Source organism: Haemaphysalis longicornis, unplaced genomic scaffold (assembly GCF_048455015.1).
Source record: "Haemaphysalis longicornis isolate Haplotype H1 unplaced genomic scaffold, Haemaphysalis longicornis Haplotype H1 scaffold_6, whole genome shotgun sequence".
Lineage (NCBI taxonomy): Eukaryota > Metazoa > Arthropoda > Arachnida > Ixodida > Ixodidae > Haemaphysalis > Haemaphysalis longicornis.
In genome coordinates this window covers 26,362,158-26,389,656 of record NW_027526407.1, presented here as the reverse complement: position 1 = coordinate 26,389,656, position 27,499 = coordinate 26,362,158, and the positions used below count along the sequence as shown (strand labels likewise).

Below are 27,499 nucleotides of genomic sequence, written 5' to 3'. Positions count from 1 at the left end.
TACTCTGCCGTTATCTTGCAGCACGTCGCCATCGCCCAGAATGTTGTTGCAAATCGTGTTTGAACCTCCCATGCAAATGTCATGTGGTTCAGATGAGCCACAAATAGGTGGAGGAGCGTCTGGCGAAAGTGTGAGGGTGAGGCAGTGAGCACGTGCTTCCCTCCCCTCAGACTTTTGCCACGCTTTTCCCCGTTGCTTTCTTTCTGTCTTTGCTCGCTCAGTTACAACGCCGTCGCTGCTGCCAAACCCAGCAGCAGCCGCCAGAGCACTTGCACACTACAAGATAGCGCAATTAAAAACACCATAAAAAGTAAAGAGAACTGAGTATGTTTCTGGACGCGAAGAATCGCTGGCTACTTGTTCACGCTGTTGTCAGTGACAACCTGACTGATCCTGTGTTGCCTGCAGGCACCGTTCGGGGATGAGCGGCGCCCCATAAAGACGCTGCCCAGTTCTCTGCACATCGCTCCGTCTGCGAAGGCACCCCGTAGATACGGCATCTTCACATCGGAGGCCCTCCCGGCGAGGACGGTGTTTGGCCCTTACGAGGGCGCTCGCATCGACGACCTCACCAAGACCAGCTCCTACACCTGGCAGGTGGGGGTTGCGACACTGCAGGCACAAGATGTCCCCAGTCCACCACTACTTCTCTCTCTACACCTCGAATCACTCGCCCACTCTACAGATGCACGACACTGGTGTCAAGTTTAGCAGATGTGGGCACTGTTCGTAACGACTTGGGGGGCAAAAAATTTAGAGCAGTGCATGAGGTCAACTTTTTTGGTTAAACCCAAGTGCGAAGTCATGCAGTGCCCATTTGAGTGAGGTGATGATGCCCCTCGGATCTAGGTGTTGCCCGATAGGTCTTTAACCCTTTTGTTGCCACACCTATTCAGAACTGTTCAATTTGAATGATACATTGGGAGCCCCTTTTCATAGCGCTCCAGGTGCTTCTGGAACAGGTAAAGCTGTTTGGGGTTTGCTCAGAAAATGCCCTTTCGAAATCACTTTTGTTTTCATTTTGCAATGAAAACATGATTTTCGACGCGCATTTGCATCATGTGGGTGTGGAAGAGGGGCGTGGTTATCGCGTGTCACTGCTACCAAAGAAGGCGTGCCACTCGTAATTGCTCTGAATCAGCGTTTAGTTTTTGTTATATGGGCACGGATGGGGATTTAGAAGATGATTTTCAGTCGTCAGGTTTGCACTCTGGCAATAATATTCCCTGCAATCGGCTGAAAATATCAAGCAGTGCCGGTTTGCAAAGTTGTTTCATAATTTGAAGCAGTTTCATTGCATTTGCACACGTTCTAAGTCGTGTTGTAGTTCTATTTACTACACGAACATTCGCAAACAGTTCACAATAGCTCCGGTTTCGTTTCTGCATTGCGAAATTCATATTTGGTGCTACTACGCAGTTACCCAACTTCAGGCCTATGTGCCATCTGCTACTGATCCTCGAAAAAAGCATGCCACTCATGATTTCAGCCCACCCTAACTCAATTTCTGCGGTAAGAATTTCCATGCAAAAGATAACACCCTGTTGCCAGATATTAGTTCTGATGAGGAGAGTGCTTGAAACCTCCTTGCGCACCTCCAGCTGTTTGCCAGCCAGTTTTGTTTTCATACAAGGGGATCTTTGGTGGTCTAGTGTTGCTCCATAATAGAACTATCTATTCGGATGGAGTCTCCAGCAGGATTCATGTTTTTTTTTTTTTATGGGAGTACTGACGAAATTTTGAGGATGAGATAAGTTCGGAGATCTGCTTCTGCATTGCTGGCATTTCTCGCTGGCTTGCTGCTTCGATTCGAGGTTCTCGAGCAACAAACGATTTGATCGTTGGCGGCGGAGGTGCTGGGATTCATTGGCTCGTCGGGCAGCTGGCTGCGACCCAAGTTATACAGCGATTCCAAGCACTCTATTTTTCTTGCTTGTTATCACACTGGACGTGAAAACACGCCGGGGACACAACAGGTGGGCGGAGCGAGCCGCACGGTCGCTGCGCAGGTGGTGGTCATGGCCGGGAAGTGGCGCAGGCCGGCGCAGGTAGCTTGACCGGTAGCTTGTTACTGCTGCGTGAAATGGGACTCACGTGCCAAACAAGGCAGCACATACGAGAAAGGAGTTAATGATGCATTGGCGAATTGCATTAAAAATCGTCCTCTGCTCTGCTTACGAGAGCAGCGTCTAATGTCCGCCGCAGTGTCAAGCCTAGCACATCTGTAGGCTGACCTGTATGCGGACCGGCTGGCTGCTCTTTGCACGCGTCTCTCCACCCACTGCTTCGAGCGTCGCAAGCCATTCTCTAGCCATGGCAGCAATTTCTACTCACAACGCCTGCATCACGCCCACGGTCAGTAAGCGGCTGATGAGATCATTGCACGTAGGGGCATTAGCAGAAACTGCCAGCGACGCTGAATCGACAGTGCTATGGCAGCTGTGCTCTGTGATATCCATCCTACAGTCACATGGGCAGCTTTGTTTATAGGTGGCATTCTTCGCTTGGCAACACTGGAAACGGCCACAGACACGGCCGATGCACCACGGACATGGCGCGGCTTTAGCCACGCCGAAGAAAAAAAACACCGGCGTGCGTCGTCTGCCTGTTTCAACCCGATTCTCAACGGTGGCGTCAACAGAGATGTTATTAATCGCACTCACGTTGGACTCTAGGCAATACTTTGCGTTCGGCGAGGTAGAGTTTGTAGCGTGCAGTACATTCATGTTCTTAGCACGGACAAGTACGGCCATCCCGTGGAGCCCGACTGAACGAGTGACGGCGCACTCACACAGTGGCCTCCATGCGTGTCTCGCCAGTGAATACAAGCAATACCAAATCCAGCCTTTCACGGCAAAACCTGAAACCGAAACTGCAACTGGCTGCATTAAAAACGTCTTTAATTAAACAACCATCGCACGCTGAAGCAAATGAGGTTTCCACACATGGTAAATAGGGCATTAGCTACTTATCGCAACACAAAAACAAGATGCAAAATTTTTGTGTCAGTGCCTCTTTAAACTGTTAGGTGGCGCTGCAATGAGGAGGCAGTGCTGAGCTCTTTCGTCGAGCAGCAACTGCTCAGAGAAAGCTTGCAGGGCGCAATTCTAGTGTATCGCACCTCATTCCTGCAAGCGGAGATACAGTAGCGAGTGAGAAGATGATAATAAAGCGCTACTCTATGTTTTGAGAGGTAATGGACGTCAACAAGGGTCAACCACTGAGTTTCCTTTTCAACTCCATGCAGATATTTCGACGTTGCGTGCTTGTCCCGAATGCTGTGCTGATTGTGAATGCAAAGTCAGTCATTGACTAAATGTTTTTTACATAACGTGGGGACAAATTAGTGCCTCCGGTAATGTCAAACCGCCAAATTTCTTGAGGGGAACCAGCCAAAATTGTGCATTTTGGAATGGAGGTTGGGCTTCACCTCATGGCACGGGCACCACACATGCCAACATTTTTTTTTATATCGGACAAACTATTCATCGCAAGTCACTATTTTTTGTAGGACGTATTTTCAAAATGTTTGCCTACCAAACGTGTACAGTTGAACCTCGATATAACAAACCTCGATTTAACGAAATTCGCGATATAACGAATTTTTTCAAGTTTTCTATCAAAATTTTGCTAAATCCATGTATTTTTATCTCGATTTTACTAAGTAATTTTGTGCGGCGCTTTCGATTTAACGAAGTCGTGGCAAGAAAGGGAGGACGAAATTCCGGTCGAGGCACGTTTTATTTTGCCTCTCAAAACCTACATTGAAAACATTCAGTACTCACAATAACTCTTAAAAGGCTAAAATGAAAGAAAAGCGGTGGATTATGCGGTTGACAATTAAAAGCAATGAAAAAAGCTGCTCAAAAACCGCTAGCGGTTATGGACGGTTTAATAGTGCGTCCACCATTTTGACGTCTCCATCGTTGCCTACGCCAGCGCCCTCTATGCTTAGCCGAAGCCAACTTCAAGTGTTTTTTTTCTACGCGTCATTGCTCACGGTGCTGCTGCTCTAGGTTGTGCTCGCTGATAACCACATTCGTGTTTATTTTGCCTGTCCTGGGTGTTTCGAACCGAGTTCACGGCCAAGACATGCACAGAACTGAGCGCCGCACAAATATTTTGTTCGTCCATCATTAGATGAGTTTTATAAGCAGCATGAGCACTCCAAGAGAAAGAAAAGTGTTCCGAACAAGAGCCTGAGGAAGTGTCAATGAAACCGAAGGCCATTGAAGTGATGGATGCCATCGACGTTCTGCGAAGGCACGCAGGCGCACGCGAATGTTGAAGAGCAAGCCTTGTTAGCGCTGTCAGCATACGAGCGTCACGTAAAGCCCACCCTGGCCAAGAAACGCCAAGCACTGCTTACGGACTTCTTCACTATGGCTTGAACATCGAGAGCTGGTGGCAATAAATTGCTCACCGAACGTGGTCAAAACGTGTTCATTAGACAGCTGCGATGCGGAGAAATCGGTTTCTTTAGGGCTCAGCTGGCATAAAAGTAACTGCTTAATCAAATTTGGCCAGAAGATATTTAATGTAAGCTTTCCGCTTTAGCGGGAGCACCGAAGTGCTGCTCCACAAAGTGAAGCGGTCCGTGTGTACTCCGCTCAACTCTCAATCATGGCTTTATCTCAAGTGTCGTGATTGCATCACGCGCCCATACTGCAGAGCCTTTGTGCATGAAAAAAGTCTTTCGAAAGCTTTATAGCACCCTTCCGCTGTTGGCCCGCTGCACCCCTCAACGCCGCGCCTAAGCCTACCACTGAACGGACGAAAAGAGGCGTAACTTTGAACCAGCACCTCGCCGGGGTGAAGTTCACGGGGCATGGACGCAGGTTCAATTGACAGCGGCGTTTAGTAGTGACTGAAATGAAAAAAAGAAAAAGTGGAAACCTAGTCTGCTATCATATTTAATGAGGCGTTGCGGAAAAAAAGCACCGGTTTTACGACGACACGAACTACTGTCGGCTATCCGAATTCTATTGCCTAAGTGTTGAAGCTCTTAATTCACACAATTTTCGCGGCCAGTTTTAGTACAAATTTCGGTTTAAGTGGAGAGGTAACTACATAGCAGTTGTTTCTGAGCGATGGGCAAGGTTTTGAAACCTCAATGACTGGTTAAGTTAACTGTAAAATCGAAACCTTGATTTTACGAAATTCTCGATTTAACGAAATTTTCGCCCGCAAGTACGACTTCGTTATATCGAGGTTTAACTGTATTCAAAATTTTTTCTACAATTGGTGGCTTGCTATACACAACTCCTTTTTTATCATTTTCTATGAAAACTTGACAAAAAGTTTGATTTTAAAATTTTTCTCGCATATATAATGTATGAAAGCATTTTAACAACTGGTGTTGTTGGAAAGGTCATTCAATCATCCGCATTTTATGATGCTTCAATGATGCTGCAATTAGTGCATAACCAGTATGTTTAGCGAATAAAAAATGTTTCTTAATTCACTAAAAATCAGTCAATTTTTTGCAGTAACGAAATTGTTAAAAAGACTGATTTGTCTGAATAAGAATGATACCAACTTTACTGAAAACTTCAAAGAAGTAGTGGAGATACCAAGGAAAACAAATGCAGCAGCGGTGACTCCTGAGCCACCATCCAGCGATTTCTCCATGATTTCACAAGAACCTTGTGTGAGCGATAGGCAGCAGCCTATGTAAGCCACCGCCCCGAAAAGTGACGAGGTGATTCCATTAGCAGGGCTTCCATTCTTGCGCCAAATGCGCCAATTTGCGCCAAGGCAAATTCTCTGCTCCAAACTGATATAAACACAACGTATTGCGCCAGTGTGCTCCAAAATGACTGCCAGCATTTTTTTTTGTCAGTTGTTACTGCCTCCTGGCGGGTGTACCAAAACAGCGCGAGAATGGCGGGCTTTGTATGCTTGTAGGCGTTGCTCTTCGGCGCCATTTGTCGCATTTGTCACAGGTACCACTCGGTACAACGTTTATAGATACTTTTTTCAGTTTCGGAACTGCGCCTTACCGTAGGCGCCTTACCGTAGGCGCCTTACCGTGAGGCGCTTTACCGTAGGCGCTGAGAGGGCGCTCCGGTCGCGAGTTCCGCTGTGTCGGCGGCTGCGGCGGCGGCTCCGGCGCTCCGGCGGCAGCGTTGACAGCGTGCGCGGTCGGTCCGCTGGGCTGAAAGTTGCGGCCGCGGTGTAGTTGCGTGTCTGCCCTACAATTTTCTTCTTTCCGCTTGCGTTTGTCTTTGCCCTTGTGCGAGAAACTTGCCTTTTCAGTGCATTCGATTTGGGATGCTATTGAGCAGTGCGGCCGCGGGTGAAAGCATTTCGTGACTCCGTCAACATGCTGTGTTTCCTTCCATGTGCTGGGCTTGGTGCAAAGTTGTCATTGAACACTTGCAGTCTTTTAACTTGGGTCGTGCCACAGCCAACATTTTGGTTGACTCTATTGAAAAAAGTGTTGCTCACCTGCCAAGGAACAAGTTCCTTTGCTTTTTTTAGTGACGACCCTAACACAATGAAGAGTGTCAAAACAAAGCTGAAGGAAGGAGTCTGTCGGAATATTTTGGACTAGGAGGAACATGGATGATGTTGAATGTAGCCAGGTGCTACTTTCTGAGGCTAATTCTAGCCTTGCCGAGAACATGGCCAAGCTGGCAGCTGTCAATGTAGCTCTAGAATGCGGGTGCAGTGGGCTCATCAGTTTCATTTCAAATAAAGAAGTTGTGATCATCTTCTGACTGTCTTCAGTGTGCCAATTGTATAGACATATACTAGTTTTCCTTAAGGCAGCATTTCATTCTCGATGCAACCCATTGTTACTTGCGATTTCCCTCCCGAAAAACCCTCCTATATGTCTATACAATTCATAATTTATTGCTCCAAAGTGCTCCAAAACTTCTATTTGGCTGCTCCAAAAGTGATCCGAAACCTAAATATTTGTGCTCCAAAAATTGCTCCAAATTGCAATTAGTCAGTAGCACCCCTGCATTAGACAGGAGTGAGACAGCTGCGCATATTGTGCAGTTCTGATACAAATGTGTTTTTCTGCGCCGGGCTGTTCCAAAACAGTCTGAGAGCCAAGGATTTTAACGCTCCCGTCAGTTTCGGTGGGGAACAATGCTTACTGATGGCATAATTTTCCAGCACCCCCAGGGTGATGTTGTTTGTAAAGGTTTAATCAATTGACCATTTAATAAAAAACCCGCATAAATTTTCCCCGAGATAGTCTTTTTGAAAGTCACAATGTCGGGTTGCACATGTTATATTCTGTGAGATTTTAAAGTCTTCCCATCCAAAACCATTGCAAAGTCCTGTAGAAAAAATACTTATGTGTACTGAGGCGACAAACTACTTGTGCAAGTTGATGAAAAAACGGCAATTTTCGGAGCGCCGTATCTCCGGAACGACATCACGGGGTGCCGCCATCTTGGTCTGGAGAAGATTGGGAAACATGGGCGCCGAGCTAAGTAGTTGCTCGTGGTTCAGGCAGAGTGCTCTTCGCCAATTTCTACCGTGGTTTTGGTTATGAGGCTGCCTGGGTTTACATTTAGTCGTTTGGTCTGTTCGGGAAGTTGCGCGACTCGAAAGACAGGAGTTCATCAGAAACGTGGTGCCCGCGAATTCGCCGAGTTTCGGCCTTCAGTGTGAGGCCCGGTGCGTGCTTGAAGTGAAATTTTGAACTCGTTTTGATGTTATAAAACGCTGAGTTATTGCTGCCTTTGACAGCGAGCGGCGGTAATGGGACGATCGACACTGCAGAAGTGGCGGCGCAGGCTACATCACCGCAAAATGTTCAAGCTGTGTCCGATAGCGGGACGGGCTATTATTGCAGGCTAGTAATAATAGTTCATCTATCTGAAGTGAAATTTAATGCCAAGAGGGAGGTGGCTAAATATACCAACATTACTCAAATTAAGATCGTAATGAACGTGCACATTGGGAATTGAAATGGGAGGGCTGGTGGGGTGCGACGACTGTCACCTCGTTTAGCGCAACTTTTGCCGTGGCTCTACACCTGTGTGTAAAGCCCAGTCTGGGATTACAAAAATAATAATTTCTGCATTCACATGATAGTAAAAATGCTTTGAAATTGCTTAGTTTTTCAAAACGGCGCTCCACGTTATCTATGCATAGAGCCTCAGAATTTAAAAATGGCTTGCGAAAGGGTAGTGGAATAGAAAAAAACTTTATTGAAATGCTGTATCAGTGTTATGTACGTTCAAAACAAATTAAAAAGTGCACTTTTCTCCCCATAGTCGCCAAAAATTTGTTTTTTTAGGCTCCTGAGGTGACGTAATAAATGACGTTCTTCTGCTCCAAATAAAGGTTCTTCTGCTCCAAAATCAAGATTTCGCTGCTCCAAAAACTGCTCCCAAATCTGATTCAGCTGTCGCACCCCTGCATTAGATCATATTGCTTTAATGCTAACGTGCAGTTAAACACTGGTCATTGTGTTTTTAGTTATGGCACATATGATGTCACTCCTGCTCATATTACATGTCTGTAGTGCTAAATTTAAACGTTTTTCAGTATTTCTTGTGTTTTTTCAGCCTTAAATGCCTTTTGTGTCTGAAACGGACCTGATTGAGTTACCAGAGCTAGTACTTCCAAATTTATCGAAGTTATATTTTGCTTTGGTGGCCTGTTTAAAGGAGCCATGAAGAGAAAACACAAGTTTGGTTCATTCGAAAGATTGCCTCGTTAGAACCATAATGACACCACTTATAACGCAAACTTCGCTCAAATAAGCTACATAATTAGGAAAAAAGGAAATGACCATGCGACCCACCAGCTCATTTTCCGCAACAGAACCTATGATGTCACTCGAGAATGCTCTGCGATTGGCGGAGGCCGGCAAAAGCAAACGCATGTTAGGCAGGGCTTACAGTTTGCATAGCGAGCTAAATGCCCGTGAAACATACTGCACATTCTTTTTATGACAAAGAACGGTGGAGTAAACGGTTGAAGTTCCGAACGAACACGCAAGCGTGTGCGTCAATGCGTACGACACTACCGCCTGGCCGAGCTCGACATCTCGCCGTCGCGCAGACGTCGCGCAGACGTCGCGCAGAGCGCAGACGAGGCGCTCTGACCTTGGGGGAAAAAATGCCGTAAACACCGCGCATTGACGCTCGTATCTTTCTGGTCGAAGCAGAGAGCTCGCGCGAACGGCTTTCCATACACCACACCGGCCAACTGGCATAAGCGATACTGCTACTGAAGTTGAACTATTATTAACCGTAATAAAAATACGGCACATACGTACCAGTCTGTATTCGTCCGTCGCGACGGGGCTGACGAGGCAGCGGTGCCGACGGCAGGGCGTTCGTCTGTTGTGGCTATCGCGGAATGGTCGCTTTCCCGTCCACCGCGTATCCCACAACTCTTGCCGCTCGTGCACTTTGAAGCATTGAGCGTTCAAGTGGTGTGAGGTTGTTAAATGCAAGCCCTAGCTCCTCGGCGAGAGTTTTGTTCTCCGGATCAGGCGATTCCATGACTAGGGCTGCGGGTGCACTAGGTTTTACAAGTATTTTTAAAATGGCCGCCGTCTCGGTCGACTCCCGCGTGTGGGTGCTATACGGAGTCGACATACTAAGTATCTGTTTCATGGACCGGCCCGTGTGACGCTGTTGCTCACGTCACCAAATGTGCAATTTTAGCGGGAGATTTAAAATTTTGGCTTAAATTGCCTTATTTCTCAGTGAATAAAGCATCATTTGCTTCCGGGAAAGCGCTTGGGGTACTATGAAACACCTAATCTTTCGAATAAAACTCTTGTTTTCTCTTCATGGCTCCTTTAATGGTTTCACTGGGCTGACACTCGGGTAGTTTTGTCGGCCATTGCCATTGTGGGCTCATTGGTCCCTTGTGGGCCTAAGTGGGGTTCAGGGTGTTTCCCCACGCCCGAAAATGACCCATCCAAAATGCCACAGGAGGTTCGCGGTGTCCACGAGGGAAACGCCGCGACGGATTCGACTCGCCGACACAGGCGACGACAGGCTCCAAAGGGCCAGGACGAACCAGGGGGTTTATTGGCCGAGTGGTACAGCGCATAATAACGCCAAGACAGGGTTAAGAACTACACTGTAATGACGTGCGCCTCAAGGCCGGGCTCGAGCGGGCCGCGACGGCTGAGGCGACACGGGGCTGCCAGCGAGGTTGGACTAGCCTACCTCGCGCGTCCGATTGGGGTCAGGGGCCCCGCTCCGGACTAGTGGCGGTGAGGGTGCGTACGAGCCGCGATCCCCCGCGTTCCCTACATCTCCTTTCCGAGCCAGGAGAGTGATCCCCGAGAGAGCGCGAAGCACGTGTCGTGCTTATAAGGAGCAGGGGAGAGGAGGCAGGTTCCCGGGCGAGAAGGAGCGACAGCGGCGGCAGGACAGTCAGTGCCCTCCGGCGTGTCGGCCCGCGAGGTGATGTCACGTTCGCGGGAAAGCGCGCTCGTTCGAACATCGCGCTCGTGGGAGGAGGAACGGGGATCAAGCGGATCCCCACACCATATCAGCAGCCGTATGTCACACTAGTGAGGCGGTATCTTCAATTTGTCAATGTACAGTGGTGAGATTTGCAACCTTTGCTTGGTGCGTAATACTTATAGGCTCTCTCTCCACATATTTGGCTCTCCTGGGTGCTGTTATTAGTTTAAATGTTTGTTCACTCTTCCATTTTTTTGAGGCGGTCAAATGATCAGTTGGGTCTTAGGGTAGCAGTGCATCTAGTTAGTAATGATGGCCATTGAAGTGGTATGAAGTTATGAAGTCAGTAGCTGTTAAAGCAAGTTTATGCCTAATGAATGAGTAGAAAAACTGCGCGTCAAAGACAAGACCATGAGGATGAGACAGGATCAGTAGTGGAGGCTGAAGGCGACATGGCAGATAGGCTTGAAGTTGGGTAACTGCGTAGTTGCACCAAATTTGAATTTCGGGGTACAGAAACAAAACTGAAGCTGTTGTAAACGGTTTGCGAATGGTCCTGTGGTACGTAGAACTGCAACACGACCTAAACCAACATGCGCAGAGGCAACAAAACTGCCTAAAATGATAAAATAGCTTTGCGAACAAGCACTACTTGATACTTTCAGCTGAATTCAGTGATTATTACTGTCAGAGCGCAAACCTGGCACCCGTCCTGTCCCATCCTCATTGTGAATTGTCTTTGACACGGAGTTTTCTTTCTACTCTTGAAATGCAGTGCCAGCTAGCCTAACAACATGCTGTACTGAGCCTAATGAATGGTTCTGCCACTCACAGCTGGTCACAAGGTGACAAAGTGCATTGCTTTGACGTTTTTGTAGGATATAAGTGAAATATACAGTGGAACCCGTTCACACGTTTTTCACCGGACCGGGAAAACAAAACTAACAACCAGGAAAACGCAGCAGTGAGGAAACCTTCGAAAATGAACCAAACAGTGTAGTTTTGACTTCCAACCATACATTTCTGCAACTTTCGCTTTTGAATGTCAGAAACTCAAGAGTGTAAGATTGTTCCTTTTTGCGATCATTGGAAAACACCATGCATGGCATTGCAAGGTCCTTAGTGATGTCGACTCTCTTCTGTGCTGGCTGCTTGCCTACTGTGTTTAGTACGTCAAGCTCTTCCTGAAGGCAAAGCGCCTCCCGTTTTCACATCATCAAGACACGACAAAGTTCGCGGTTGCAAGTTCAGCGGTGTTCTCAAAGCTTGAAGAGCACGATGACGATGAAGGCGCGTTCTATTGTTGCGGTGGGGCTTTTATGGCAAATACGCACTTCTGGCGTTCCGAAGTGAAACTTCCGTTGTAAGCACAGCGATGATGGTGGTACAATAGTGTAACATAGGGCCATCGAGTGGTGACGAATTGCACCCGCGTGCGGCTTCATGGAGTCATTTCCATAGCCAAGCCTGGTCAAGGCTCGTCAAACGTCAAAATGGTGGTTGATGCATGTTGCCCAGCCAGGTTCGGAGTGTCAGATTGCGACGAATGATCTGGGAACGTGCTCTGAGCCACGGCGTAATAGTGAGGATTTTAATACATGGGACTTGTATGTGAGCTGCACCAGGAGCGGTCAAAAACAGCGTAGCAGCCAAGAAAACGCAGCACTGAGGAACGTATGAGCGAGGTTCTGCTGTAGTATGTATGCGAGCATTGGTTTAGTTGTCTTTTGTTCAAAGCATCGCGATAGGCCTTTGCCTGTTAAAGCATTCACTTGTGAGTTGGTGAGTATTGTTCAATGTGTTGCTGGAATGTGGGGCACACTTGGATATTTTGAGCCCCCGAGTTTAGACATTTGAAGTGCATTTGTGAGCCAGTGTTTCTCCTCAACAGCTGCCAGGCACGGGGAAGGCGTACCGCGTCGACGCGGGGCCCCCCATCGGCCGGTGGGGGGACGGCATCCCGTACCTGGTGGACGGCCGCCCGCTGGCCGAGTCCAACTGGATGCGCTACGTGCAAGCAGCGCAGGACGAAGACGAACAGAACCTGGCTTCCTTCATCGGCTTTGACGGGCACATCTACTACCGCGTGCGCTACGCCCTCCCGGCCGGCCGAGAGCTGCTGGTGCGCAGGCCGGGACCCTTTGGATGGCCGTACAACTCCCGTCCACTAACCGAGGGTAAGAGTGAGTTCGTGGATAAGCCACGGGTCTCTGTGTTTTCTGTGTGAGCAGTGGAGGGAGGAACGTAAAGAGCAGTCCAGCTAGATCGCTGCGTGGGATGCGGAGCTTGTGGTATTTTAGACCAGTCCTGTGGGTGTGCTGTATATTGGTGAAGAGAAGCTTTCCTTCGCCTGTAGGGATGCTGTTTTCTCGGTGCATGTCCCCGAAGGGTACTGGGAGCAACACGTCTTGAATGATGACATTGATGAGCTCTTGCAGTGTTGAAAGAGGGGATATGTAGGGTTGCCACCTGCCCTGTTCTGGACCGGCCCGACTGGTTTTTTTTAACAGCGGGCTGGCTGCCGGCCCGTACCTAAAACCGGCAGTCATTGGCCAATTTTTTGTCCCTCATGTTGTGATTATGTCCGTTTTGGCATTATATAAGCGTCAGTTCAACAACGAAGATGATAAATATGTGTCGAGAAGCTGCGCAAAGACACGTGGGCTAGTGCACTGCCTAGGTGGAGGGGGACCTAAGGGAGGAACAAAACAACGAAATGCTGCCACTGCGGTCAGAAATTGCGATTATTTTTCAGTGCAGCACATATGCAGAGCAATAACCAAGCTCTCAATCACTTTCAGTACAAATGTTCTGTTGATTTCTCTCTAAGAAAACGCCACAATAAATAGCACTGCATGTCAAAAACATGGCGTTTTTTTTTTAACACAAATTAAACATCCTATATACCAGACCCCCCCCCCCCCCCCCTTGAAGGGCTGGTTTTTTTTTTTTTTTTTTCAGGGAAAGGTGGCAGTCATAGGGATATGTGAATGCACTAAATTTCGTGTTTTTAGGCACTCTACATCTGTAGCTGCTGTAAAGGATTAGAGTCTTACTCATGTGCTCACTGGGCCTTTTCTTATTTGCAATCAGAAGAGGACATCATCCCCAATGGGGCCGTCCTCTGCGCGACGTGCAACCGGCTGCGCTTGGGCTGTGACGGGCAGTGCGACGAGTGCAGAGCCCCGCCAGAGAACGAAGGCCAGTTCCAGGGCTGCTCCGATTCCACTCTTGAAAGGTGAAAAAGGAATTCCCAAGGGTGTCGGTGTGTATTTGTTCTTTTCTTTTCCCCCAATAAAATGTTTTATTTACTTTATGAGCCGTGTTCAGAAACTCGCCCCTAAGTGACGGCTGCCCCAAAAGCTTTGATCTCTCCCCGCCTGGTTTTTGCATGTGGGGGTCATAAAAAATTATTTGTGGGCTCTTGTTGTGGCACTGCATGCCTAGCTGTCATTCTGTCCTGTTACCTGTCAAACCCCCTTTCGTAAATGTGCCTGCGTTTGTGGCCTTCCCCCGTTCACTTTCCCGAGCCACTTGCTGCCTTTCGTTGCAGTATCTATACAAAAAAGAAAAAAAAAAACATCATCTGCCAGAGCAATCTTATGCCATGACATGCAATGTGTATATTACGGGAAAACAGGGAAGTGGCCGTGTTTTATTCTTGCATGAATTTGCTGTATGTTTGGCAAGAGTAGAAACAATGCTTTCGAAGGTTCAAAAGATGCGCACTAGGCTAGGCATTATTGTTCCAACTTTATGAATGAATGCTGCATGCTCTGGGGGTGTATTTTACCAGAAGTGATGTGGGTGTGATGAGGCAGCCAGTGAATATGATATGCAACTTTCACTTTCACTTTGGCCCAGATGGTCATTGTCCTAGTCCACCCATGTAACCTTGTCAATAACACTAGCCACAGAGACAGTGGCACCCTCTGCGCTCACAGCGCCAAAAAAAATAGTTGCTGAAGCGGGCGGCAAAAAGAGCGGGACTGCTGTCAGCCCATAATGGCAGGAGCAGGTGTCATGCTGTACATTACAGGCAATGCATGCAGGAAAGAACGGTCATTTGCCACATGTCTGCAGTGTGTCGTAAGTGAACAACTTCAGTGGAACGGCTCAGATAGCCAGGTTGGCTTTCGTTTTTTTTTTTTTCAGACTTTGACGATTTCTTGAATTTTTCCCATTCTTAGAATATTCAGCTCTGTTATGGCTGCCCTGAATGGTCTTAAACTAATATTCATGCATGAGCAAAGGACCTGTTGATGCCTTGAGCATTGTGTGCTCGTGTGTGGTCCATGTGATAGCCGCTAATTACTGGGGACATGGCTTTCGAAATCAACTTTTTTTCTTTGAGGATTTTGATGAAAATTGGTGCAGCAACTGGAAATGCCTCTTGATAACACCATAAAAATTTCAAAATTTCAAATTTTGAAAACTTTTTTTATTTATGAAATTTTCTTTCAGTTTCCATTGTACCGAGCTTCAGCGGCTTATAAAACGTGATAGATATCTTGTTCGAAGTGCTTTGCATTCCCAAATGAATGGACAAGGTCGTGACAGTCTGCGAAGCACCTTAAAAACCGAGGCTTGTCCGGCGTCTGTGCTCACGGCACAGCACCGTGTAAATCGAAGCATCTGTGAACAAAAGGTTCACAAACGGTAAACAAGAACAAAATAAAAGGTTCACAGAAGGTTAGAAAGAGAGACGCACAGCACCGTGTAAATCAAAACATCTGCAAACAAAAGGTTCATAAAAGGTTAACAAAAAAATAAGATGCGTCAGTTTTTTTAGTTTTCGGTTTTTCAGAGGTGAACGTACAAAAGGCATGTAGACTGAACGACTACGTGAATAAAAAATTCACAAAAAGTAAATCTGGAAAACCAAAAGTGTCACGACTTCAACTGTTCATCAGGGAATGTAATGCAAAAGACGGAATCAAAACAGACCCAGTGGTCATGAAATAAACACTGGAACAAGAGACGTAGGCGGCAAAAAAACTGTTTTGAGGAAACAGCTTCCGAAGTTGCAACATAGATGTCACTCATCAAAAGTCGTCAGGGTTGCGGCCTTTCATGTCCTTTTGACCATGGGGCTTCTTCTGCAAAGCCTTTCCTTGGAATTGGAATGCCTTTTCCAGCCTTTTTCTTTCCACAAAATATCATCTTCAGCTCCTCTGTGAAGAGTACATAGCCCAGTTTGCAGACCAAATGGGGGGGAGATGGCTTTCAATGCAAAGTAGGTTGCCTGTATTGCACTGTACAACTTCTCTATGCAGTGTTGTCACCATGGCAAAAAGTGAAGCACCCTTTCTTTCTTTCCTTGTTTAAATTTGAAAACTAACTTTTGGCTTGTTTTATGTTTTATAACCTCACCTGGAGCAGCTAGTACTCGCATGTGCAGGGGTACCTTGCGAAAAATTTAAGGCAGTGGCTATTTTGCCGGCAGCCGGCAGATTAGCCTTGGAGGAAAGTTGCCGGCAGTTCCTTCCCATTGGCTAGCTAAGACTACGTGATTAATCTGCCGGCACATTTCCGCGGGGGCGATTTTGCTGGCAGCCAGCACATTTTCGCAGTTGCTATTTTGCCGGCAGCCGGCAGATTAGCCCGGGAAAAAAGTTACCGGAAATTAACGTTTACGACATGTTATCGAGCTTTCCATAACTTGACGTAATTCACTGAACAGTACCAATGCATCTGCCCCTCAATCTTGGCAAAGCTCGGTGTTATGTACGTTCAAAACCGATTAAAAAGTGCACTCCCCCCCCCTCTCCCCCCTGTGAGTTGCCAAAAATTTGATTTTTTAGGCTCCTAAGGCGACATAATAAATGTCGTTCTGCTCCAAATCAAGGTTCTCCTGCTCCAAAATCGAGCTTTTTGCTGCTCCAAAAACTGCTCCCAAATCTGGTTCAGCTGTCTCACCCCTGAGGGAGTGTCTGTGTAATAAACTTCAGTTGTAGTAGTGCACTGGTCTTGTGTCCTTTTACAGTCCCTGTCCATTCTTTTGTGCTCAACTGTACAAAACCATGGAATGCCAACTAGGCCAACCAGTCCCGTTACTAAACCGTATTTCAAGTTTCGTGTCCCCAGGTGCCTCAGTCATGAGCATTCCTACAAATTGGTGAATAACCAACGACTTGTGTAGGAGTGTGCTTAGGTAATCAACAAGAATTTCAGGAAGTGAAGAACCTTTGCTGAATCCCCACGACTATTGGCGGTGAGCGCGACCACGGGCGGCGCTGCGGAGCGCGCCTCCGTGACGTCGGCTTAGGGATTCTCGCATTTGTCGTCTGCTTCACTCAGGCTCGCTCTCCGCTGTTTCTTTGCGCGCGGTTGAGATTTTGTGCTTGTCCGCAGCAGATCTCGCGAATGCGCAACTTTTTTTTTTCGTAACAAAAGACTTAAAGTAGCGTAAACTAGCTCAAGGCGTGATTTTAAGTATAGTTTTTGATACCGCTCCGGAAAAAAACATTGCCGGCGTCGCCCATGCATTGCTGCGAAGCTGGTCCTGTGCGGAGCGCGAAGAGTCGGAGCTAGGCGTCAGCCTCTGTGTTCAGCATTCTTTCGAACAAAGGTAACAGCCGCAGGCTGACAACCGACAACAGCGAAAATGGAAGACCAAAACAAATTGCAGGCCTGTCGGCTTTGGCAGAAGGCATTACGCTTCCAGCTAATCGTATGTAAGGTACAACAGATTTGGCAGCCTTGCCTAACACTCGAAACTATTGTATCAAGTAACTTTACGTTCTCACGGCATGAAAGTGTGCCGACATGCACTATGGGGCACAAATAATGTAGGTTGATTTCCCTGCTGTGTGTATAGGCGCGTGCTGGTTTTATATCAGGCTTCTAACCAGTATGCAGGTTTATTGAGCAAAACGAGTACCCTGTAAGGCAATCATACAGTAAGACTATGTTTGTTCAGATTTAGAGGGATATATATATTTGCCACAGCTAGCCATATCACCCCAATATTCAGATAGGCGTTATAGTAAAACTACACTCAAGAAGGGGAGGAGCGGGAGGAGGAGAAAACTTTAACAGTAAAATCGAGCTGGTTAGTGGGCAGGCTCCTCTGTCCGAGACGAGAGAGTAAGATTCATTCTTCAATACACCTCGAGTAGGCCAGAATTTGTTCTTTGCGACTGAAGGGGTTGGAAAACAATAAAGAGCTGTCTGGACATATTCATTGGTTTCGAATTGTGTTATGCTGAAAATTGGCATGTATACTATTTATTGCGTTAGTTAGCAAGTATATCAAGTTTTCAACACCGTAATCATGTCATAACTTTTCGGGTTGAGATTGAGTTCGTTACGATATCGATGGTTCGATAGAACATAGGTGCACAAAAGCCGCCTTCGAGTACTGTGGACAACGTTATCTGCGCCGTAGCACAGATCTTATTGCACTGAATATTCACACGAACTTTGTGAGCCTCGCAAACATCCCCAAACCTCCTAGGACGTTTAGGATGGTGCAGAAAAATGCATGCGTTGGGCACAGAAAAAAAAAGTTCATCTAACAACAACGAAAGAAAGAGAAAACACACGTTTTATTTCCTGCTGTGGGACCCGCTGCTTGATACGTAGCATTAGACTGTTGAGTATTCATAAGAGCATCTCAGAAATAGTTAAGGGAAGCCTACGCATTTCGAATACTTTTCGAGGAGCTCTGAGCGCTCTAACTCGCAAATACGCTAGATAGGGCGAGGGCGAGTTACACACGATTGTCTGAGCGATGCTCTCTGAAAGTCGTTCTCTCTCTCCTCGTGTGTTATAAAATTGTGCGGGACAAAGCTTGAAATTATTCAGAGCCGTCAGAATCTGATTGAAAACACGCTTTTTAAAGCACCAAAGCATCAAAGCGGGCGATTTCTAGCAAAGGCACTGCTGCCAGTCAGAACCGGACGACCGCGGCGCGGGTGTAGCAGCGGGGCGAATGTAGCAGACGACAGCGGAGCGGGTCCCTAAGCTGACGTCAGATCCAGGGGGCGCCACTCAAACATCTCACCGCCAATACTTCCCCTGCAGAAGCATAACTCAGCTTGGCGAACATTTGTAAGTAGCAATCAAACTGCAGTGTTACATTATGAGCATAGAAATGTGAGAGCGCCACCTGAAACATTCATTAACTCTTTCGCTACCGCGCCTATCAAAATCGATCAATTTGATCGATACTTTTGGGAGCGCCTTTTCATAGCGTTCCAGGCGTTTCTCGAACAAGTAAAGGTGTTCGGAGTTAGATCAGAAAATGGCCTTTCAAAATCAGTTTTGTTTTCATTTTTGCAACGGAAACGTGATTTTTGACACGCTTTTGAATCACCTGGTTGTGGAAAAGGGGCGTGGTCATCGCGCCTCAAGGCTACCAACGAAGAATGCGTGCCACTTGTAATTACTCTGCACCAGCGCTTGTTTTTTGCTATCAGGGCGTGAATGGGGAACTAGCAAACGATTTTCAATCGTCAGGTTCACGCTCTGACAGTAATAATCCCAGAAATCGGCTGAAAATGTCAAGCAGTGCCTGGTTGCAAAGCTACTTTGATTTTAGGCAGTTTTATTGCCTTTGCGCAAGTTGTCCTAAGTACTCTGGTAGTTCTACTTACCCCAGGACCATTCCCAAACAGTTTACAACAGTTTCGGTTTCGTTTCTGCATCGCGAAATTCATATTTAGCGCAACTACGCAGTTACCCAACTTCAAGGCTAACTGCCATGGCGCCTGAAGCGTCCGCGACTGATCCTCGAACAAAGCACGCCGCTCCTGATTTACCCCCACCCTAACCCGATTTCTGCGATAAGAACTTCAGATGCAAGTCAAAAGGTCACACCCAGTCGCCAGATATCTGTTCCGCCGAGGACAGCGCTTCAAACCGGCCTTACACGGCCAGCTGTTCGCCTTCCAGTTTCGTTTTCATGCGAGGGTATATCCGGGTGTCTAATGTTGCTGCTTAGTTGAACTGTCTATTCGGATGGAGTCTCTGATAAGTTTTTGTACTGTTTCATTTGAAAAATGTTAGGTGGCGCTGCAATAGAGGAGGCTCGTTGTGCTGATCTTTTTTAGCGCGCGACTGCTACTCGGCCAAAGATCGCAGGGGACGATTCTAGCTCATCGTACCTCATTTTTGCGAGCAAGGCTACAATTGCGAGTAAGAAGATGATAATAAAGCTCAGCTTTATGTTTTGAGAGATAACTGACCGTGAACGACAACAAACATCAGCCACGGCAATCCGTTTTCAACTTCATGCATGTTTTTTTCTGCATCGCGTGCTTGTCCCAAATATTGGGCTCGCTGTAAATGCAAAGTCAGCCATTGACAAGATGTTTTTACGTTATGTGGGGGCAAATTGGTGCCTCTGATAATGACAAACCGCCAGATTTATTCCAGGGAACCACCCGAAATTGCACATTTTGAATTAGCGGTTGGGCTTCACCGCATGACACGAGCACTGTGTGTGCTAACATTTTTTTTTATATCTGAAAAACTGTTCCGCGCACGTCGCCATTTTTTTAGGGTGTGTTTTTGAAATGTTTCCCTACAAAATTTATATTCTAATTTTTTCCTACTACCGGTGGTTTGATTTACACAACTCCTTTTTTATCATTTTTTTCGACAACTTGGCAAAAATTTTGATTTTGATTTTTTTTTTCACAACTATGATATATGAAAACCTTTAAAAAACTGGTGTTCTTGGAAAGGCCGTTAAATAGTCTGCATTTTGTGCTCCTGCAATTAGTGCCTAACCAATTTTTTAGCAGAAAAAAAAATGTTTTCTTGGACCCCTAAAAATTGGTCAATTTTCTGCGGTAGCGAAAGAGTTAAACTTTGCAGCAGTGCGTACCATGTGCTCATGTGCTTTTGGTTTTTAGTCTCTTTATGAGCTTTTAGTTTGTTTAAGTGCTTAGCAAACAGTAATTTCTCAATTTTGACAAATTACTGTTTAAGGAAGCACTTAAAAAAAGTGGGTGAACCTTCTTTCATAGGAATTGGTAAAACACGAAAGTGAAATGTGCCTTCACTGGAGCATTTGAATGTTTATTGCGCATCGATATGAACTTCCACATCGCTATTTATATTATGTCAGTAGAGCACCGTTAGACGCATAAACGTTAGACACCAAATTGCACGCGCCAGAGCATTGCGTACTGTATTGACACGATTGTAGGTCGACCCTTTTTTTTTTTTTAATTTTACAATCCAATGTTGGGGGGTCGACTTAGAATCGAAATCGAACCGTCTAACTGCTAGTAACGGCAAGAGAAACGAGAAATCAGGGGTGCTATGAGGTGGGAACAGCTTTGCACCCTCGTTCCCATGGCTATGGTCTAAAGTGTGAACCGCATGGGGCGTTTTCTGCTCGCGAAAATGCGCCGCGCTGATGCTGCCCGCATGCTGCGCGCTACGCGATCGGCGGCGGCAACATGGCAGCGTCACCAGCCGCGAAGAGGTGCGCGCAACTCCAGTGACCGCTTCTAACAACTCATTAAGATATCACTGACGGCACAAACGAAGACGTTTGTGCAGGAAAGGAGCTGATGATGTGGTCGAAAACGACGCTATAAAGCATCATCCGCGCCGCTAGGGTAAACGAAATGAGTATTAGTGAATCCCTTGATTCAATGCGCTGTGCTAACATAGCCCAAATCATATCACATTGCTTAGTACACTTCTGAATGCGATGGTGGGAGGTTAGTCACTCAAAAGTAAATCATGCGCGGCCGCTTCCGTCAGCCGCCATGTTGTTTGTGTTGGTATCGCGTGGCAGTGGCCGCTGCTGGTTGCTTCGATGGTTATCATCTCGCAGCGAATGTGTTCTTACCGCTCAACCCACAACGCATGGTTATTCCGGGTGCTTATACAAAAACTTTTCTTTTTTAACATCTACCGCGCATACCGCGAGCGCACGGCTTTTGTGGGAGCATCGATCATTGATGGTAGAGCCGCCGTTTGGGTTGACGGAAGCGTTTCTCTTTGTGATAACAATTTTCTAGGCGGCGCTCGCTTTTTTTTTTTTTGAGAGATGCAATTTTTTGGGGTCGACTTACCTACATTCGAGTTGACTTACAACCGTGTAAATACGGTAAATCCAACTGAAACCACAGCCACCTGAAAACCGTGCGAATGAATTCGAACGGGTTGTCAGTGAACCGTCAGTGAACCTTCCGCCACAGCGAAAAGAGCATGACCTGCGGGCTGGCAGCTGTCTTTTTCTAATTCGATTGAGAAGTAGCGGTAGAGGGCGGTAGAGGGGGCTTCAATTCGCGCATTGAGGCGCCAAGTGTCGGCGCTCATTAGCGTCGTGATGCACTACTCCTCTTCGCCTCTCCTACGCGGTAGCACCATCTAAATGAAAAAGATTGTAGGGAAGGATATAAGGCGCGTTCGTAGACCTGCTTATGTGCGAGTTTATAGCACAGTTGGAAGAGCGCTTTGTACCTCCTGTTGCAAGAGATTTCGTGGGCTCAAATCCGGGCACAGCCGTGTTGATGGAACTTTTTCTAGCGGTGTCATTTTTCTTGATGAATGCCGTATTTTTGTGCATATAACCCGCCCCTGCATGTAATCCTCGCCCCGAACTTTCAGGCCGCCGGAAAAGAAAAAAAATGCTCTCGTATTGCCCGCAAATTTCATACAGGAAAGGCTGCACCGAAGCTACTGCTCAAGCAACACATCAAATACTAGGTACGCAGAAAAGGCACATATTTAGCAAGTAGAATACACTGGCTGCAAGGCGAAAGTCACTATTCACTCAGTGTCACTGCTCTTGCTAGAGCTATCACTTGAGCTGCAGTCCTCACTGTTGTACACAAGGTCATCTTGACGATACAACACTGCATTGCTGTGAAGCTGCACTAAAGGAAAATCCCCGCGCATTATCCGCACCCTTCTTTGCCACTGAAATTTTCGCATTTTTTGGTGCGAGTTATACGCGCAAGAATACGGTATGATGTCAGTAAGATCTTGGTGTTTCCCGGCATAGAACACTTTTTTGTCAAAATGGCATTTCTATGTTTCTCTCCCATTTTTTTCTAAACACCGTGTCATGTATAGCGAGATTGGTACTAAGCGTGTTCAGTGCTGTCAGTTGAGGGAAGCTGCCAAATCTAACTCAAATGGCAAGGCAAAAAACTTGACTGCTGTCTTGAAGGCACATTAAATTGCAGTGCTATCCCCTGAAGTTTGCCGCTTGATGCCATTGGCATTGTTAACTCAGAGCACATGTCAACTCGCAGAATGTTTTTAATTTACTGGTTCACCGAGGCAAAATGTTCCAATCACAACAGCAACCCAATGGTTGCCAATGGTTGCAGCCTGTTTTGGTGTATTGAAAAGCTGAGCTTTGCCTTTTTCTAAGAAGGTATGCTCTGCACAAGCGTCCAGGTACATTTATTTTGCATTTACATGTCCTCAAAACTGTTTCTTTCTGAAGATATTAACAGGCAGTGCAAAGTGCAAATTTCATTTTGCCACTTAAAATTTGATATCATGACATGAAAAAGTGTGCGGTGGGAATGCCCAATTTTATACTTTTGGAATTCTCAGCACTTTGGTGTTTATTTTCTCACGTGAAGGCCCTCTTGAGGCAAGGAACATGTCGGTTGCCATTGGTATGTTTGTTTATAAAATAGTCCTATATCGATGCATTATGTGCGTAAGTTGAAGTTGTACAGCATTCAGCACGCACATTTTCTTTATCTAGTGAGAATGTGACATTTGCCAGTACAAGCGTCACACACCTATTCTCGTACCATCGATTTGAATTATTGTTATTATCTTTAGTTTATTACATTATTTAAACACTTGTTTTTTTTAAGGGTAGATTTTATCTTTTTTAATGTGTATGTGTCATAGTTCAAGTTAAAAAGTAGCTGTATAGTACAGTTGAACCCCTTTATAAGAGACACATACCGGGGAGCAGTTTCTGTCTCTTATATGAGATGTCTCTTATAAGCAGGGAACCATGTTTTCACTTACTAATCAGATCCTAGTTCAATGTTAGCATCGTATGACTAAAATAAGCTCAAAAGAACGCTACAGCATGTTTCAAAAGATTCATTCTAATTTATGTTTGGCCCTGAAAATTTATGAAACAGTTCTGAATCTTTGTTTGCTTCATGACTGTATTTACACTGTTTTTTACAACTGATTCTACAAGCTTTTTTTCCTTTCCTTGTTTGTGGAAGATGAATCGTAGATGTTGAGTTCGCAAGCCTGATGAATAGTCAGAGAGCACAGCTTGTTCTGCTGTGTGCTCAGGCTATTCATTACGCTTGCAGGACCCAACATCTGCGATGCTTCTTGATTGGGAGCTACGCGAGTCGGAGAGCCCGCATGTGCAATCGCGCTCCATGCAATGGATGGCAGTGGGCTTCAATCACTTCCGTAAGTTGCATTTCCATTGGCAGGGCGTCTCATCGGCATTTCATAGCTGACTGAACCACTTTGTGTTTGCTGAAGTTATAATAAATAGCGACTGCAGGCGTCTGTCGTCCACCTGTGTTTCCAAATGGAAGTAACTGCAATTAGTGACTGCACTGCATCTGAAGTTAAAATGTCTGTTACAAGCGAGATTGTTGATTAAAGTTCAAGGATGGCTTGTCCCTTATAACCAACTGTCTTCTACATCCGATGTCTGTTATAAAAGAGGTCAATTTAATGGGAAAGATAGGGCAGCCAACCATGTGGGTCAATGGTGTCTCTTATACCCATTTGTCTCTTACATCCATGTCTCTTATAACGAGGTTCAACTGTATCCTAAAATAATAGTCCTGGGGTTGTTTTGATCGATTACGCCTTACTACTGTTACTACCGCTTCGCACGTATTAATTATCTTTACCATAGCAACTGCAGCCTGACGAGTTATTTCTGTAGGGAGGAAAAACTGGCACTGGACATAACGAGACAGCTAATCGTGACTTTAAAATGCTGAAAATTTGGGATTGTGGCAGCTGTATTATGCTTGTGACTGGTGTGTTGGCACTGTTTTTATTGCAATATGTAATGACAGTAGGGTTATTAGCTTGGGCTAATAAAGAAGAGAAATTCTTTTACAGTTATGCTCAGGCATCTTGTTTCAGATGTGCCACGTTTATTTTGCTCTCTCGGACTGAAAACTTTGTTCACGATTGCTGAACATTTTGAGGTGGACTTTTTATTCCTATTTCAGCGTAAGCATTAAAAGACGTGTTTATGACCTATAGGTGCTCTTGTTGTGCAGTATCTGTTGTTCACTGCGTGCTGAGCAGATAAAAATTTCAAAAGCATAGCCAGTCAAGCAGTACTATTTTAACATTAGCCTAAATAAGCCACAAGTCCAAGTTCGCCGATTTTGAGTTTAACATGATTTGACCACATTGCATGCCCAGGTTGGAAGCAGATGCCGCTCACGAGGGGACGGACGTCGACGAGAATCCGTTCAGCTGCCAATCCTGTGACAAAAGATTTGCTACCAGGAATGGCTTGAGTGGCCACATGAGGGTTCATGTGAAGCGCCGGCCTCCTGGGGATTCTTGCGAGCAGAGCAGCCTTGCGCTGCCTGTCCCGTTGGAGTCACAAAGCTCCAACGTCAGTCAGTTTGAGGGCACCCCAAAACAACAGCTAGTCACAAAACAGAATGATGGGCCTGACTTCAAAAGTGAGAATGACCGTAGACTGACCCGAGCGGCCGTTGCCGGAACACACGAGAAGGTTGGGAATGCCCAAGCCAAAGTCAAGATAAGTGCCAATCCAAATAGCCGAAAGCAAGCCATGCGGGGGGATGGTTCGCGAAAAGGCCTAGTGAATAAGCGTCCCCAAACATCCAGCAGCAGCATTGGTATCCATGGTAGTCCCAGGAGTAGCACAAACTGTATTGGTAGCCATGGAAGTCGTAGGCATAGTGACCAGCAGCAGGCGTTGCCTCTCCTGAGCACGTCACGCAGTGCTAAGGCCTTGCCCTTTGGCAGTATTGAAAACATCCCTGCTCAGTGCAATAGCCTCCAAAAACTTAAGTTAGCTAAGCAAGCAAGTGACAGGCCAAGCTTGAACGTCGAGGTTGGTGTGACACGAAGGAGCATTACCAGGATGTGCAAGAAGCCTGCACATACTAGAGCTAAAGTCAAGCATCGCACCAAATGGAATAGCAGTGTCTCCCAGTTTGACTGCTTCAAAGAGGACCAGGAAGTGGATTCCAGTCCTCGCAATGTTGGTGGCAGAAGCTGCAGCAGTGGTACCAGTAACGTCGGTGCCTCTAGGAGTCCCAAAAGTAGTGCCAGTCGCACTAGGGGTCGGAATCACAATGCCAAGCCACACGTGTCGAGGTTCCTGCCCAAGTTGCGCAGTGCCAAGACCCCGCCTCAGGTCATCACTGTCCACAAGTTGGGCCCTACTCTGCACAACGGCTTTAAGAAACGCCCAGTAGTCAAACAACACAAGAGCAGTCGCAACAGTAATGCTAAGGGTGACCGGAGGCTGACACGGAGACGCATTCCCGGGATGTCCAAGAAACCCAAGCACTCTTCAGCCAAAGCCGATTCTCAGGTCAGTCCAAACAGCCGACAGCACATCTCCCAGGTTCGAAATGTGCCAAGACACCAAGCAGCCAAGTTTCCAGGTTCCAGTCGGAGTATACGTGACCAAGGATCCAGCAGCAGTGCCGATAGTATCGGTAGGAGTATCAGCAGTAGTAAGGGCTGTGGTAGGCGAAGGAGTAACGCCAGACAGCACGCATCAATGTACCTGACCAAGCCATGCAGTGTAAAGCTTGTGCCCCTAGCTGATGCTGACAGTATGCAGAGGTCTGCTGAGCACACTGCAGTCGCAAGGCACCAGGAAGAAGTTAAGCAACCAAGGGGCAGGCGTGACTTGAAGTCAGAGGCTGACCGAAAACCAACCCGAATGGGCACTGCAACTGAAGTCGAGGTTTCCACCAATATAAACAGCCATGGTGCCTGGCATGGCCGGCTACGCAAAAGACACGTAGTCAGTTACGCGGATTCCAGCGGTAGCGGCGGGCACAGCCGGAGTAGCAGCAGTAGCAGTTCTCATGGTGCTGCCAGTAACACCAATACTGAGAATCTTAGCAGTAATGCTAAGCGACACGTGAGCCCCAACTGCTCAAGTCGCTTCCCAAGACCGGACCACTCTAACCCAAGCAGGGTCAACCAGAAGGGAAAGCGGTACCTCTGCCGCACATGTGGCAGGCGGTTCAGCCGGAGGGACAATGTCGAGCGACACGAGCGGTACTTGCACGCTGGCGTCAAGCCGAAGCCACATCAGTGCCCAACGTGCCGAAGTTGGTTTTCGAGAAAAGACAACCTCTTAAGACACATGGAGATCCACATACAGAGCAAGCCTCATTCGTGCAACGTTTGCGGCGCACGGTTCAGCCGAAGCGACCACGCTTCGAGGCACCAGCAAGTGGTGCACGCCGCCGTCAGGCCGCATGCGTGTCCGTTGTGCGGACGGCGTTTTGTTTGCATCGGCGGAGTCAAGAGGCATCTTATAACCCACAGCAATGTGAGGCCTTATCCATGCAGCCTTTGCGACAAGCAGTTCCGGCGGAGCGACCATCTGCAGAGGCACCTGGTTACTCATGGAGGAGACAGGGTTCATCCTTGTGGTGTGTGTGGCAAGTGGTTCCGTCGACATGATCACCTGAGGAGGCACATTGTGATACACACGAGGTAGAGAAGCTGTGCCTTGGAATTGTGTAGCCAATCGTTTGGCCGAGGGTGCCACACCATTGACGGATTGATTTCATTTGTAGTCCATTTTAATATATTGTCCCTTTACTAGTCTCTTATGCTGTCTTGTGGTTTAAGTGTACTGTTGTGAGTTCTGTTTCCCTGGACAGTTTCTGTGCATCCAAAGTGAGTGTATTCATAGTATAAATAAAGCATTCATTCATGGCTGCTCTGAAGACACTTGGTGCCTTGTCAGCGGCACTGGAGGGTGAGGGTGTGGGTGCATGGCTGCACGGAATCTGAGCATCGACTGCTTTAATGTGCTCCAACATCACTTGAAAAAGCAGTGTGAAAAGTCGCCAAGGGATGGGGGCAAAAATTTAATCTGGTAGTGTCTATCCCATAGGTAGCATGTGGCCTGTATGTGCCCCAACTCTCAA

At 46.8% G+C, this 27,499-nt stretch overlaps 1 protein-coding gene across 1 annotated transcript in view; it reads left to right on the top strand.

The window, feature by feature from the left end:
- The window catches only part of LOC144142334 (uncharacterized), a 33,649-nt gene extending 6,386 nt beyond the window's left edge, over positions 1-27,263 (top strand). The window contains exons 3-6 of the mRNA XM_077673756.1: positions 409-597; positions 12,292-12,577; positions 13,494-13,638; positions 24,762-27,263. Coding sequence (XP_077529882.1) covers positions 409-597; positions 12,292-12,577; positions 13,494-13,638; positions 24,762-27,063 — 2,922 coding nt within the window. The 3' untranslated portion in view covers positions 27,064-27,263. The remainder of the gene's footprint in view (positions 1-408; positions 598-12,291; positions 12,578-13,493; positions 13,639-24,761) is intronic.
- The last annotated feature ends 236 nt before the right edge of the window (positions 27,264-27,499 follow it).